This window comes from Megachile rotundata, chromosome 5 (genome assembly GCF_050947335.1).
Source record: "Megachile rotundata isolate GNS110a chromosome 5, iyMegRotu1, whole genome shotgun sequence".
Taxonomy (NCBI): Eukaryota; Metazoa; Arthropoda; class Insecta; order Hymenoptera; family Megachilidae; genus Megachile; species Megachile rotundata.
In genome coordinates, this window is record NC_134987.1 from 18423619 (window position 1) to 18440872 (window position 17254).

At 39.4% G+C, this 17254-nt stretch overlaps 1 protein-coding gene across 8 annotated transcripts in view; it reads right to left on the reverse strand.

The window, feature by feature from the left end:
* Positions 1 to 17254, reverse strand: part of unc-13 — a 300331-nt gene that overhangs the window by 249505 nt on the left and 33572 nt on the right. For 5 of the 8 annotated variants that reach the window (XM_076531752.1, XM_076531751.1, XM_076531754.1 and 2 more), the window contains exons 3-4: positions 16811 to 16913; positions 12239 to 12497 (exon numbers count right to left, since the gene is read on the reverse strand). In XM_076531752.1, the coding sequence (XP_076387867.1) occupies positions 12239 to 12497; positions 16811 to 16913 (362 nt within the window). Of the gene's footprint in view, positions 1 to 2090; positions 3967 to 12238; positions 12498 to 16810; positions 16914 to 17254 lie in introns of those variants that run through there. The other 3 variants (XM_076531755.1, XM_076531753.1, XM_076531756.1) reach the window with 2 other exon arrangements.

The following is a 17254-nucleotide window of genomic DNA, read 5'->3' on the forward strand; positions in this document are numbered from 1 at the left end:
AATATACACACGTATTCCGCTCAAATAGGCAACTGGTATCCTCGTGTCATATTTACAGCGACGCAATTTCCATCGGGGTTGCCGGAATCTGACGTCACGCATTATTTCGATTATTCGATTCTGGAAAAGTCACCCCTGGAAGTAGGCTGCGTTCCGAGAATCGATTCGACTTGCCGTGACAATGTTTTATTTTCGTGAATCGAAACTACCTATCGAGCTTGTTCTTATTTCACATTATTACCGCCTCGTGTTAATCAACTTTTACTACGTACTGTTACATTCTTCTACGAACCACTCAATTTTTCATGTTACTTCAAGTTTTATGATTTATCGTGCTCGTCACTGTTGTGGACGTTGATCGAAGGCAAGCTAAGTTGTTTTAGTCCTTTGATACACTCGCAAGATAAGCTTTCTTAAATTCAGGATAAATGTACCGAGAAATCTTTTAACGTAACGAGGATGATTTTTTGGAGATTAAAAAAATGATTCGAGTCTTTTGCCAGGCAAAAGTGCCTTTCTGGAACTGCGTCCATCGTCGAGTCGAGCAATAAGACGATCGATGTTTCAGCGATTCGAGTTTCGTCCCGAAGAAGATTACGTTCTTATAATTTACATTTTCATTAACGGCTTACGAATGCACCGTCAACATTGTTTCCCGCCTCCGGAAGAATAACATTTTTCCTAGTTAATCGGGGATATCGAGGGCTTTTCTTTAATGCTACGAAGCACGGACGAGGATAGAATTAAAGCGGTGTAGTCAGTGACAGTTAAAATGGAGCAACTACAAAGATATATCGGCGGATACAAGCATCAGGCAAGAAGGAGAGGAGCAACGGCAAGGAGACAGGTTATCTCCGAGCTTGATGGAAAAAGGATCCAGGATCATCTTCGAGTTCGATGGAAGATCTCGGACTGATGGATGATACCCAGCTAACCAGCCGGTGATGGAGAACGGCAGGAAGTTTCGGATCGATCGACTTCATCCCCGTTTCCGTTGGTTCCGTAGCCCGTGGCGAGAAGAGAGAAAGAAAGTGCCGGTACCTCTAAATCGTTTCTCTAATCCTCGGAAAATCACGTTCGGTCGACATGTGGTCGAGAAGTTCCTCGTTGTGCGCTCGTTACTTGGATTCCCACCGAACCGGACTCTTGTCAGCCGGTCAAACGTTTCGGACAGCTTTTCATTTGTAGCCGGTAAACTTGGGACACGATTACCTGTTTGCTCATCACTGGAAACTTTGCCACGTGAATTGTTGACTCGAGAGATTGACCAACCACCGTTCGTACTGGCGTTTCTGTTCATCAATCTCTCGCTTTTTTTACTCCCCCTTCGACGATCGTTAAGGGACAGCAGGAACATGATGGTCGCAGGTGGGAATTTGATTGGGTAGTTGCGGTTTATCTATCCCCGTCTATGTTTGACAGTATCAATTCTGCGGTATCGTTGCGTGCCAGGTGTTCAAACAATTAAAAGACCCTACGGTCTTGCGATATATCCAATTGTTCAATTTCTTACCGCCCTGAAAATTATTTCCACTCTATTTATTGGTATTTTATCTTTCAGATGTACGCTAGGGATCTGGTGATGGATCTTGAGGTACAAATATAGAGATCTGCGATGTAGAGATTTGGGACATCAGAATTTAGAATATAGGGATCTAGAGTGTAGGAATCTGAAATGTAGGGAACTGGGACGTAGGGTTTCAAAATATAGAGAAATTCAGAGGTCAAATCCACGTGTCTGAAATTTTTACTTCAGGAGCGAAAGATATAAATTTCGAAATATTTAGAAACTTGAAACTACGGAAATGTTAAGTTCCAGTTGTACAGAAATTTAAAATTTCACGATCGTAGTACACCCTCTCAAACATCATCGCTCACCGCAGATTCAAATCAGCTCTGTAACACGACTTTTATTACCGAGACTTCAGCAAATCAATCATTCAATCTGCTACAGTTTACAGCCCTATTCTCGCGCCTCTAATCGTGTATATAACGTGCTCGTGTACATAAAATATGTAAATAATCGGTAGCGAAGCAACTTCTTGCGAAGTCGAAGTGATCGATGAAGAAGTCTCGAGAGTATATCTTACCCGTTGGAAGTTTCATTTTCAAAACGCGACACGTTCGACGGTTAGAAGTCTCCCGGACACGGATGAAGGTTTCTTCGAGTTGCGAAATCGAGGATTTTGTCGTTGCGGTGACGTATGCGGCCCCGGAGCAGCCAGAAATGGCAGACCGTGAGCGCGCGGGACAGGAAAACGGAGACGAAGGGTGTCGGTAAGAGCTTTGTCAAGCCTCTGTCAGAAAGCAGTGGTGGGCGTGCACGAACACCAGTTACCACGGATCACTAATACACGTGAGAACGAGTCAGGGAGGATGTCGTCGGGCAGCAATGTCTCATCGTCATCCCTCTAGAGTTACTTGACATACCCCAGTCAGCGCATTTCTAATGTGAATCGAACCGGTCGTACGTGGATCTCGCGTGCAGCTTTATGAATATTTTAAGCCAGGCTTGACCCAGATTGTCCTCGCAACAGGAAAAGCAACCTGCCCTCGGCTTCGAGCTCGCTCACTTCGTTCCTCGGCTTTTACTTGCCTCTCCCTTTCTTTCGTTCGCCGTGTTTGTCATTATCCGCGCGGGTCTGTCTTCCGTTTTGCCCGTCAACATCCCATCATCGTATTTCAACGTTTTCCCTCTCTCGTTTACTAGCTTAACATCCGTTGATCCTCCATTTAGCGTTTTCCCTAACGACTCTATCGTCCTCGCTTCGCGTTCCCGTTTTCCTCTATCTTTCTTTGCCTGTTCGCTTATCTACACCTTTGTCGTTCCTATCTCTGTCAGCACTCGCTGCTACTGGAACGGCAGGCTCGCCGATCGATCGCTCAGATACATGAAAGAGCGAGTTTGCCAGTGATTCATCAATCCTCTTCTCCTGTTCACCGTCATAACGTTTCAGAGAACGGCTAGAAAGCATCGTAACAATGCCAGTGCGTGACTGCAAAGTTCACGGTTCATCGCAAAACCCACGATCAAGTTTCTCCCTCCTACGATAATAATCTACCTACGGGGATTTTCGATAAATGTCATCGTACCCTTCTTGTAATTCGAAACTGCGATCACCATTAAACGACACTCAAGCTACTGTTTCTCACGTAACAGCAAATTGCTCGTACATTTTTTAGAACTGTCACTTTGGTGGTGTGAACACTGTATCGACACTTTGATCATCGAATTTTATTCGGCAAGAATTACGGTCGACGGCCAGGTGTCACAAACAGAGATGCAAATTTTCAAATATTCAAAGTTCTAAATTCACCAATCTTCAAACACAAAATTCCTAAACCTTCAAATGCATAAATTTTCAAATCCACAAGTTCTCAAATCTGAGTCCCCAATTACCACGAATCCCCACACTCCAAATTACATCCCCAAATTACAGTATCCTACAATTCCCTTAAATCCCAAAAGCACGAGCATCTAAATTTGCAAACACCTTCGAACGTCCAAAAGCCCGTAATAAATGCAGAAGTTTCGTATCTAACACGCACACGGAACACAATTTTTTCACTCGTGCCGTTGTCGCGTCGGTTGTCACACTAGTTGTCACACTAGCTGTCACAGCGAATACGAGCTTCCGAGTTTTCCCGAAATTGTTCTCCCGACAGTTTTTTCCGTTGTTTGTTGTCGGAGCGCGAGAGGGTGGTGGAAACGCGTGGACAAATCCGGGAAATCTTTTGTCAAGGTCGTTGCCACAGTCCAGTTCGTATGTGTGCACGCAGCATAACGCCGTCGTAAACCACGTCGCCTTGTCTTCCCCGACTGTTTCATTGAGCGTTGGTATCTGGCTATGCGCCAAGTGACGTCACCGACAGTAGAGAGACTACTCGGGGATTGTCAACGGTGATGGTGATGGAACCGTGGTGGATGTCGTGGTCGAGGACATGGCCGGCGATAGCGATGCTCGATACCTCCTCTCTCGTTCGATGCTGCTGGTTGACTCGAATCGAGAAAACCAAAGGAATGCCACCCTTAAAACGTAACTCACCCACGCCAGCCCCTAATTCAATTTACCCCATTCTCTGCGGAGTTTCTGCTAAATGCAACGACAGATGTCTCTCCCTCCCCTTTTCACGCTCCTTCTCCCTCCGTCGATGTGCCCGCAGATTAAGTCATTCATTTTCTTCATTTTTGTAGTTTAAAGCAAATTAAGGACATTGACAAATATGACAAAATATTAATTACCCCAAAATATGGAGCACATAATTTTTCATGTATTAAACAAAAATAGCGAAGTGATTTATAAGAACGTCGAAGGAAGAACATTAACAAATATTCAACAGTATTAAGAAACGTTAAAAAATATTAAAGAATGTGAACGAATATTGAAGAACATCAGAGAACATTAAGAAATCCTCAAGAACCTTAAAGAACATAAAAAACGTTATTACCGAGTTAACGCACCGACAGCAATTAAAATGTTATAGTTAATCAAGAAGTGAGATATTATGGCAGATAATTTTGAAAGCAATATCGATAAAGTGTCTCGACGATCTAAAATAAACATCGTACGCACAGAAAGAACTTAGCTGATCTTGCTAATTTTAGATTTGCGTAAAAGTTCGGGAAACAGCCATTGAACGGTCGATACGTCGAACGAATTTCAACGTTTCTCTTATTTTACGACGGCCATTATACGCTCGTAAGGCGGAAATTGCGTTCATAACGTTGGACGTTTAATAGAAGAAGGCGTTTAATATCTGCGAAGTATCCGAAGGTGAACTCTGTTTCTGCGCGTTCTCCGTATTTACCGAGGACAATTTTACGAGCAGCAACATCGAGAGGGTATTAAATAACATTCGTTCCAACGTTTTCTTTTGTCCAAGATTTTTCTCATCGCTGTCATTTACGGCGACGATACACATTTTTTGAAGGATATATCGATTATCGTGGTATGCATAGATTTTGAAAAATGCATCGCATAAATTTTATTAGTAGCAAAAGTGTATATGTATTTTAGGAGTCATAATGCTATATATTGAATGCTACGTAGATGACACACATATGGTCTGGAGGAGATGATTCCACGAGGACGAAGAAAACTTTCGTGCTTAACTTTGTTCCCAAGAAAATTGTAACAATTTTTCAACTCAGCAGTTGATTGTTCTCGATTGGTCAATTGATGTATCGCTAAATGTAACTGTTATACGTTTATAATGTAACTATATTATTCTCTTAAAATTTGTGTAAAGAGAAATTTTTTAATAGAAGAACCTAAAGATGAGTGTAGCAACGATAAAATCAGAGTAACGAAACCTCGTTGACCGACAGAGAAAGTAACGACGAAAGAAAACATTCGCGTCGTCGATAAAAGATATATAGGTGGATTAAAGCCTACCGTTTGCTCGAACGCTTACAAGAAGATTAGGAGAAATCTGTAGAAGGGAGTAAGAATGGCACAGGTATTCGAGCATGTATAAAAGTAGGGGTGGGTTCTCGCACGTGACTGAATTGCACCCCTATCCGAGGTAAGGCTGCCCTCTAATTTAATTTGTTCGACCCTCCGACGAAAGATAAGATGCACTTGGTGCACTTCGTGCGGAAAAAACAAACAGGGCTTTCAAGTTTCACTTTCTTTGTTTCACGCCCTTGTACTTCGTTCTATTCGTTCGGGTTCAATCGCCCCGATCTTTACGGGGCTGTTTCAAATTCGTCAGCCTCGAAAGTGTCCTATTTAAAGCAACCGCGTGATCGATCACTAGAACGATTCCTCGTTATCGAACTTTTATAAATTGCATCTCGTTTCGGAAACGTCAATCAATTTGCGGTGAATATCGATCGTCAATTGGAATTAACGACTGGCGGCGGACACCATAATTCAGGAATTAAATAATATGTAAGAAGAATATACGGCAGTCGATAAGATCTGTTACATTAAATTACTCGAACTAATTTCTACTGATACTCCAGTAAATAATCTGTTCAGGTCATTCACATTAATATCTTATAAATATTTTATAATATCTTGATCACTTACTAATAACTTATTATTACTGTCTAAGAAAATATTTGCATCAGGTAACATTGATTTTCGGATTGTTCCATGTAACTAGATTATAAATTTTTAAGTAGGTAATTAATTTTAGTCTCAGAGAATGGATGGTATTTCGCGATGTAAACGAATAACGACGGAGAAGAATAATTCGCGATCGTTAACGAGCAGGAAGTTTTCTAAGAGGACCATTCTAAATTAACTGACAGAAAAAGCAAAAATAATTTGACTAGATGCACAGGAAGTCACGTCCCCGTTTCTTCTCGTCGTCAGATAAAGAAGCCGTCCAATTTAATTAGCACGAGCTCCCTTTTATCGCCGTATGAAGGAGCAGTGGACCGTGGCTCACAAATGAAGAAAGAACGGAAGATAAAGGAATTCTTAGGTCGAAATTCTTTCCAGGGAAATATCCTGACGGTGCAAGGACCCTGTTGAACAGCTCCAAGATTCGAGAGGCAATGGACCTTAATTTTGTCCTACGCTTCGCACCTTTTGTTTTAAAGCCGGCATGAAAATGGTCCGACTATTTGCGACGGACAAAGGTTCAATGAAAACTGCCTGAATGAGACCGTTGTACGCAAATTATTTAACCCTTCATAGCGCCATTTACTTTTTATTGTTCCGCACGCTTGTTGCATTTAAAACACCGAAGAGAGCAGAGGATTTAGGGGTAGTTTGGCAAAGTGGAAATTTGCAGTTTTGAGGATTCGGGGATTTGGAAATTTAAGAACTTCAAGGGTTGAGATCTTCGATAATTTAGAAATTTGAGAATTTAAATACTTACAAGTGTAAATTAAGGAAATTTTCAAAATTTAAGCACTGAGAATTAAATTTGACTAGCTAGAAATTTAAGAATATGAGAGTTGAAAATTTAAGAATTTAAAAATGAGGGAACTCGAGAAATATTTCTGGGTTAAAAGGAAGAAGAGTTCGATATGACACGATCGATAAACTGCTGCGAAACGGATCCCGAAGAATAATGTACGAGGAAATGCACAGGATATTACGATCATGATATCAAAGCTGCAATCGAGAAATGCAATTTTTTAACTGGTCGCCATAACAATCTGCAAGTTACCATAAAGAACGTATTATTTGCCATGTAAAATTGCTCCACGCGACCAATTTGTCATAGGACTTCTAGCAACTTACTTTATATGCAAATCGATATCGTCGAGTTTCCCGGACCATGTATTCTACGGTCTGAAGAAGTAACCAACAGTGAGCAGAGAGAGACAGAGAATGAAATTACGTTTTCGAGGCAACATCAACTTCCGTCGCTAATTAATGATGGCAAGAATTCACAATATATCAGATGTACTAATTATATCTACTGTACTAATTATATCATATACAATTGGAGAACATGCGGTTCATAAGTGTGGAAAAATGTGGATGTAATAAAATAGAATATGAAAATGTAGAAGTTTAGAAATATTTTGTGATATTCTTGGATAGTGTTAGACCTTTAAATCGTCAGATTTTTGTTTTAATATATTTCTATATCCGGATTTCTATATTCTCAGTCTTCTTTATCTGCAAATCCCTAAATCCCTATACTCTCAAATTCCTAAATTACCAGATATTTTCCACGTCTCTAAATTGTCAGATCTCTTTAAATGTTCCTAGAACTCTACTTTGCAAACTCCCACATTTGCAGCTTCCTATATTCTTAAATTTCTACATATCTACATCCCTATATCTCAAACTTCTACATCCCCGAATTTGCACATCTTTAAATTCCTAAATCACCAGTATACAAATATTCTAATATCCCTGCGTCCCTAGTCCTGTGTCTACCCAGTTACACAACTTATAACATGAGCAAATCCGTAACCAGAAACAGGTCAGGCATGAGTTACGCCATCATAGCTCCCAAGCAACAATTACCAGGCCCTTTACTCCCCACGAAAATGGTTCCACGTTTTTTTTCCTCCAGGCAACGAATCGGACGAATGCGAACGGATAGCACCGATATTTTTGAAGGGACATTGAAAACGACTTCTTTGACCGCAAAGGGAAGCTTTCGCGAGCAGACCTTTCGCTCTTTTACGAGTTCGACTTCTAGTTCGTAGCGAAAGTTCGATCGTTCCTCTCTCGGCGACCGATTTTCCGTATAATGCTCTCAACCGTGGGAAACGACTATCGAATGACTAGAACTTCCCTATCGCCTTTCGAGATGATGACGAAAAAACATTCTGATTAACGATCAAATTTCATTCTCAAGTTTCGATCATTTGGAGAATGAACTCACGAGATGAACTTCAGTGGAATTTAAGTAGAACTTTGCTACAAAGTCGATTTTAAAAATGATCTTTTATTAAAATATATCTTGTATATATATACAAGATCTATAATAAATATCTCGCATTAGGAAAAGTTTATAGAAATAAATTGTATAGAGAAACTTTAAAATAGATGTTCGTGAATTTGAAAATTTGTCAGAGTGTATATTTAGGAATTCTAAATTTTGACAATATGCAGAGTCTCTAAATGTGGAAGATTGAAAACTCGATAATTTGTACGCTCGCCAAAATAGCCTGATAAATTTGACAATCCGAAAGTTTCGAGCTAAAACCCGAGAGCAAGCACCTCATTTGCCGGGATATTTGCACCGAGTTCAATCACACTCGACCGATTAATTTCGCAAATGGACGGCAAAGATTAATAGTCATCAGAAATAAACGATGGGAAACCAGAATTATGCTGTCTTCACCGTGCCACTACCGAGAAGATGAAACCGAACGAAGAAAATCCTCGATTCCGCTAATCGTTCGATTTATACATGCAGGCTGCGTTCGGGTCGGCCAGACATCTAGTTCGATCCAAGAACATTTCCGTCCGCAATCGAATTAATTCTCGGTCAAGCAGAAACCAACGATTTTCTCGAGTGGAAGTTTCAAGATATTACATTTTATTTCCTGGCCGTGGAGACGGACCTCCGTCGTAATCGCATTATCGACCAGTTTGGACCGGTGCACAGACCAATCCGGAGCATCGGCCACATCGTGGGAACAACCCTAAAACTCGTTACGCGTTCCATCGAACGTACAAAACCGGCGTCGATTGATTCGCGATTCGTTCGACGTGTAAACAGTTGTTTCGGTTTCATTTCACGCGTGGAAAGCTGCCATGCCAGGCTACGGAATATCAAGTCGTCTCGATGAGCCACTCGATGTACGCGATATCCGCTCGATCGGGGATGGATCAACGCTTCCGGGATAACAAGCTTTCTGGAACGAACAACTCGCCGAAGCTCGTTGCGAGCAGAATCTGAAAATCCGGGTCAAAATAGTCGGGGAATATCTTTCAGCGTTCTACGATATATCATGGTAATGTCCATCTACGTCTCTGGATCACTAAATAAAACTGATCGGACCGTGGCTCAAGGTCAAACCTTTTTATCGTCGTACTTGCCAAGAGAATATGTCTCAAAGGAACCGTAGGAAACTCAACCTCTTGGAAAATTGTATTAAAGTTTCATTACCGATACCAATGATAAATGGATGCAAACAAAAGAATTTTATGTAGAACAAGTGTAGGCGTGATGTGGAACTTTTTTGAAGCCTCCTTTTTGAGGAAATCGATTTTGAAAATTCATCACGTATGCATACGGCTGAACACGATTTGACCAGGTGGCAAAAAGAATGTACATGGTATGGCGCGTGAGAATTTTTCAACGAAGCTTCGGTGAAGAAATCCACGTCATACTTTTTACTTGTTTCTTCGCGTAGATTCACCCTGCTTTTGGTTACCAAAAAGGTGCTACGTATAATATGAATGTTTCAAAATTTTTTATGAAATACCTCGTGAATTTTTTAATTATATCTGGGATGTTAAGATCTTTGTACGTTAATAAATAATTATGAATGAAAATGGCTTTGTGACCATTTTAAGCCAGCGTGTTTAAGACACAAACGTTTAATTTATGAAATTATTTTCCCTACCCAATTCATATAATATTAATTGCAATCAAAATTCCATTAGTGCTTAATTATTTGAATAAATTAAAACCGAAGTAGCAGCGAACTGCCGCAAATATCGAAAACCTTTTGAACAGTTTTAAAATGTCATTAAATTCGCAGATGGCAATTTTCGCGTGCGCCGATAGACATCAAAAATTCAATTCGACAGAATAATTGAGACACGAAGTCTAACCAGTTGCGACAATAACCGAAATTAACAAACATACAAAATTTACGATGGTGTAAATGCCGTAACTGCAGCAACGATGACGCGACCGTAATTTTTAATGGCTCTCGTAATTTAGCGGCAGTAACGTCACGTCTGTTTAACAATGCAATAAACACCCATAGTTTTCGCGTAACTAGACAGTACACCGTATCCTACGAGATTCTATCGTGACACGAAGCTCACACGAAATCGCAATAAATTTTTTGCACAAGAAAACGTATCGTGTTAGCGATTTGTCGACGAGATTTTTTAAGCAGGACGTTGTACTGCTCCGTTTTTCGATCAGTTGCACTCACGCGATACCATTTAAACACGTCACGACGCCGTATTTTCTCTGCCCCTGTTTAGCTATACCTTTTTTTCCCGTTGTTACTAAAATCGAGCAAGGTTCACGCTCGATGGAGTACGATCCCGTGCCATTTACGGGAAAATAACAAGAGGAGGGGCGCGGTACGAGCAAAAAAATTCACGACACTTTTAACGATGCTCAGCACAGTGATTGCTTTCAATTTCCGTCTACGTGCGAACGCTTATTAATTTTTTTGCTCTCTAATAACGACACTATGTTTCTACTGTTATCGCAGATGGTGGCTTTTCTGTTCAGCGGCGAAAATTCGGAGATCCAACCCCTTGCGCTTTGATTTATTTGGTGCGTCAGCCACAACTGACTCGGCTACGATATTAAAACAGAATGCTGTAATGTCTATTTGATTTTATGCAGTTCACTGTGCAAATTATAATCGGACTTCAAATTGAACGTATTCAAAATTCGATTAAAATTGAACGTATTCAAAATTCGATTAAAATCGCAGCCGAAGTACAAGTGCGTCAGACTCGCCGAAATAGTGCAAGGGGTTAAACTTCGAGGTTCTAAAGTTCTGAAACACATGTATTTCGAAGTTTCTGAGTTCAAAAGTTTTAGGGTAGAGCCTCCAAATGTTGAAGACAGAAAATTCTAAAAATTCCAAATGGTCCAAAATTTGAATCTCCGAGCAAAACTGTGCTTTCTCCCCGATGCATTGTAAAGGTTTTATCACTTTATCGTTGCGGTTGCTTAGAGTCAGATCCACGTTGATTGTAAGATACTGCATCCACGAAAGCGACTCGAAATTTCAGAAATACCTAGATACACGTTCCTGCGGTAAATTTACAGTGGTACGGCTCTCTGTTAGACAATTCTGTGGAAATGTACTACACAGAGCAGATACGTGGAACTGATAATGCACAATTTCGCATCCTTTCGATACCCTGTCTAACACGTCGTGAATAACAAGAAGCCTCCTTAAATATGAACTGTATTACTTGCAAATTCGATGTAATGGACGAAAGAGACGTTTAATATACTGGTTATTGGAGGCAACAAACTTGTGACATAAATTAAAACAAATAATTTAGCTTGGTAATTCGATGAGAGTGTGTTATGTCCTCACGTGTTGTACTCTAAGCACTATGTATTATTAAAAGAATGATTTTCTAATGTAAAATTGAACTGGAACTAGTCAAACTAAATATCAGAAGTTCCGACTGAGATGCTTTTATTAAACACCTACTATAGCTACTAACTATTAATCCCTAATCGAGCTCAGATTCGTCAAGCGCCATATTGAATATGCATACCAAAATACCAAAATCCTAAATTCTAAAGTTACACGAATTTTAAGCAAACGAAAGCGTAAGATTAAAATATTACTGTTGGATCCTTAATAATCCACATTATCGTGTACCCGGGCATGGCTTTCGTAAACGGGTTAATACAGACGATCTACAGCGTAGATTGTAAACGTACACGTTGGTCGATCGCGATAAGCGTCTGAAATATCGGGACGCGGCTCAATCGATAGCCAAAATAATACAAAGCGTTATATCTCTTTGGCTATAATGGAGAATTCGGTGCATACAGTGAAAGTACGACAGCTCGCGTGTTTAGGAATTAATCTGAAATGGCGGCAAACAAAGAGAGAAATCTAACCGGCTACATGTATCAATTAGTGTACCGTGTTGGTGAAGTCTGGTGGCTGTGTATTGCTGTTCGTGTCGCGCATGCTGTCGTGGGATACGTGTTGTTGTTGTTGTTGTTCTTGTTTCCCTGTCGATACTGTGCCGGAGAGTGTATTGAAGGACTGCTTAGACGTTACCTCGTTCATGTAGGACACTTCTGATAATGGGACGTAGTAGTAGCCCAAGAAACGATCCCACAGGAAACCCTTGCACCAAGCCTCGACCAGAAGACCCGTGTTCATGTCGTTCGTTTCGCTAGATAACAGAGAAGTACAATGTTCAATCGTGGGGCAATCGATGTGTCGATGAATTCGAATTATCTGTGATTAATCGTCGAAGAAGGTCAGCTATGACATCGATCGAAATTTGACGCACAAAGTAGATACAACATTCATGAGTTGCATTTTTACTCTGTATACTTTTATCATCCAATGAGACTTTACATGAATTTGGAATTAAATTTGAGCTGTAAATTATAAATTATATCAGCATGACCCGACGCCGTTCGAGGGTGAAAAGTAAAAAAGCTGATATGCATATAGGACGCTTCGTACAACTGGGTGAAGCTTGTACACCTTTAAAACGGTTAGAGACAGAAAAAATATCAAAGGTCAAAATTTAATGGTGTTATGTGCTCCACATTTCTGTATCACGTTCGTGCACTTTTCTGCATTGATGCAGTCGCAAAAGCGTGCTAAACGTATAAAATATCTCGTGAAATATTTATTTCATTAATATATCGCACGTAGGATAACAAAAGTACACGTTCACTTTTATTCTGTTACGTCTTTCGTCTCTAAACGTTTTAAAAATGCGACTTCACTCCTTGATGAAGCTCCCATATTTAATCACAGACTAATTCCAACTCTGCTTTTAATTATTTATCGTATTTATTGCTATTTCATTTATGACACATCAACGAGGGAATCAGAGATGCTAGAAATTGTACAGTGAAGTACAATCGACTGAAAAAAGGAAGAGCAAAGTTAGCTGATTAGAACAATAGCCTGCGGAACGAGGAATTCGAACTCGAATCACGATCCAGTAATTCGATCGACTAATTCTTTCTTCCTCCAGTTTTCGAAGGCAGACTTTAGTTTCGAGTCGTTACCGTGAAGTTCTAAATCCTTTCGAAGATTCCGGCAGATAAATCTCTCAACTTCGGCGTATTAGCGGAAGCGAACGTTTAAAAATTTTCAAATATAAAACTTCGAAAATTGGATTGTAACGCGATGTCGATAAGATCGGTTTTTTACCGCCCGGATAAAAAACTTTGGACCTCCGCTGTTTCGAAAAAAGCGTAAGCTATAATTTTGCGGAATTATTACTTTCGGAGTACATTGTTACGGTGTTTCTAAGATCGAGGAAACGTAAAAAAGGCGAAGTTGTTAAAAAATTCTAGCGTCAACATAAATATCGACGCGACTGCATGCTGGTCAGTAAGAGTATCCTAAATAAATGGAAATTGATCGGTGCATCCTGGCGATTCTTATTTTTAGGCGGTTACTCTGTCACGGGTTAAATAAATACGATTTAAATGCGGCCCGTGCACACGTACAGATGCGTCAAAGGGAAAGTAGGTTAAAGGTTCGCGACTCGCCAAGTAAAGATTTAACGGCGCCAGTGAGAATATTTCAGAAAGCTAAGATCCAAAATTCCCCTATTTCCTCCGTTATTACTCCACGATTGTTATATATTTTTAAACCGATCGACATTTCCAATATTTGCAGTATCTTCCGGTTACTGAAACAAATTACAGTAACGTGAAAGGTCCAACTAAATTAATCGAATCAATAATTCAACGCTAGAAAAAGTAAACTGGCGATTAAAAATTAAATTTTAACTGGCTGAGTGCTGTCGAGGATTAGCAGTGACCCACAGTCACTGACCCGGTTGCTTTGCTGCACTTTTAGTGTCTCGCTTTAAAAATGGAAGGCAAAATATCCGCCTTGTAAATTATTACCGTGATATATTTCGGGTGTCTTAATTACGAAAGTGATCAATTTTATTTAAGGGTACCTTCAAGATTTTACAACGTTAAATTTTACAACGTTTATTATAGATATATTATTTAATGTATGTTAAGAATCTTAAATCTAGAAATTCATTAATTATTTCATAGGTAAATATTGTCTTAGTGCACACAGATATATTCCGCGATAATATTAGCTGTATGTGCACAGAGTATTAAGTATCTGACAAATAAATGATTCAGTAAAACCACCGAATTATCGCAGTAGAATTTAAATTTGTAATATTTCGAAAAGCGAGAATGCAGATCACGTTTGTAATGTTGCCTAATCTAGCACAACTTGATAGACCTCATTTTTAGAAAGCTACCCTAAGACTCGTACAAACGGAAAAAAGAGCTTTCTTCTGTGACACGAGCAAAGCCGTCGACCAAGGGATTTCGTGTCAAAAGTTTCAGCTGAAAAGACGCGGCTTGTCGTCACAATTTCGCTCGGAATTTCCATAATTTTTGTCCGCTCGTTCGACTATTAATCTTTCTCATTGTCAAGCAGATTTTCTTTACGTGTGTCTTCTTTCTTAACGGCGACTAATGCGAACCGAATGTAGTCGTGTTTCTTAAAAGCATCCGAGATATTGCTTTTAGCGTGGCGTGTCATTTGTATGCAACCGTTGGCTCCATAACTTTGATATTTATGAAAATACATTTTAAATTAAGCTTCGGAATAACTTTTGCCTCATGGGTTTGACATACAAGGATTGGATAAAGAAATGGAAATACCGTACATTAAGAAAGTTCAGAATGTTTTTGCGTTTCGCATCAACTTCGAAACTAGTTTTTCGAGTCCTGCAAATGTTCCAATAGTAATATGTAATATGTGATAAAAGATTGTGCGCAGTTTACACGTGTAATCGTTAAGCGATCTCAAGTATCCCAAAGGTTTTACCGAGTAATTTATATCTGTTTTAATCGTACCGGTGCATATCTAGAATAAAATCAAGCAGCAAACTTTCATTCAACAATCTGAACTTCCACTGAATAAAGCGGATACGCGAAGAATGGGTATAAAAACCTGGCTAATAATAAAAAGCCGCTGCAAATACTAAGAGCATTACATCTACCATCGTCCGAGTTTTTATAAATAAGCAGATCATACGACACGCCGTATTTCCTGGCAGCTTCCAGTGCTGTGCGATAATACCAGGATGATAAAACTCGTCGGCAAAAGGGCGTCGGCAAAATTATTCCAAAGCATAATTATACTCGTGCCGAGGCAAAAAACGGAGCCGGCTTTGTCGACACGAAGCGGCACGAATCGATACTCGAAGGGAAAATATCACCAAAGGGGTGAAACAAGAAAAGGATTAAAAATTTTACTCCCGAGCAATTATCCTCTGTATTGGCTTAGCTACTCGTTTATGGATCTCGTTATTTATCCACGATTTGTTTATGATCTATTAAAGACGTGAGACGTTTTACGTTGTTTAAAATACAAGTACGAGAAATACAGATGGTCGACTTTTTTACGCAAATGATTTTGAAAATGTACTGTATGTAGTTGAAACCTTGTATGTAGTATGTAGATATGACAAGTATAAGTCATTTCAAAAAAAGAATCAAGTAATAATATTTTTATAAAAGTAACTTTAAAATTGTTATAGCGGGATCATCAGTCTTATGACACCGTATGAGTACATATACATATGAGACTTTTAATATGGTTGTTATAAAATGGACCACAGTAGATATAACAAGTATTAAAGTCATTTAACAAAAAGAAACCAAGTAACCATGTTTTTATAAAAGTAACCTTAAAATTGTTATACCTGTACCATCAGTCTTATGACACCGTATGAGTACATATACATATGACACTTTTGATATGGTTGATATAAAATGGACCAAAGTAGATATAACAAGTATTAAAGTCATTTAACAAAAAGAAACCAAGTAACTATGTTTTTATAAAAGTAACCTTAAAATTATTATACCTGTACCATCAGTCTTATGACACCATATGTGTACATATACATATACATATACATATGACACTTTTAATATGGTTGATATAAAATAGACCAAAGTAGATATAACAAGTATTAAAGTCACTTGACAAAAAGGAACCAAGTAGCCATGTTTTTATAAAAGTAACCTTAAAATTGTTACACCTGTACCATCAGTCTTATGACACCGTATGTGTACATATACATATACATATATATATGACACTTTTAATATGGTTGATATAAAATGGACCAAAGTAGATATAACAAGTATTAAAGTCATTTGACAAAAAGGAACCAAGTAGCCATGTTTTTATAAAAGTAACCTTAAAATTGTTACACCTGTACCATCAGTCTTATGACACCGTATGTGTACATATACATATACATATACATATGGCACTTTTAATAAAATGACAAAAGAATTACATCTTGAATTACAAGAACTGCCTCTCAAAAATTGCACCTTGAAATCGAATGAAATTATAGATTGAAAGATGAAGACAGATCTCTGTTTCCCCGTTGTATCGGTCACGGAAACCGTTTGAAAGTTTCGATCTGGCGATCGGGTAACAGGTTCACAAACGTGTACTTACAAAAGAAAGTCTTGCTCCCAGCATGGATTGGCCCCTTTCACCGTCACCGTCGTCGACTTCACATTCTGCAGCTTCAGTGTTACGTAGGAGTTGAATTGTTCCGCTGAAATCGTTGTCGATCGTTTTGAATCAGGCGTAAACGTAAACGCGTGTCCCGGTCATTTCGGCCGATTGTTTCGTTCGCGCGGCACAGAAACGGCTAAAGGTTATGTGACTTCGATTGATTGCACAAAGACACGTCTGGACTGTAAAAGAAATCCATCCAGCGGAAGTGGAAACGTTGACGTTGACAAATACCGTTCGAACCTGCTCGCGGGACAAAAACTATTTACGATCGGATAAACTGGGATTTATTTCGTGTAACCGATAAATTAAATAGCGTTCGGAGCACCGGTAGCCATTTTCACGCTCGGGAACGACCTTTCGGATGGGTACGCTCTTAAC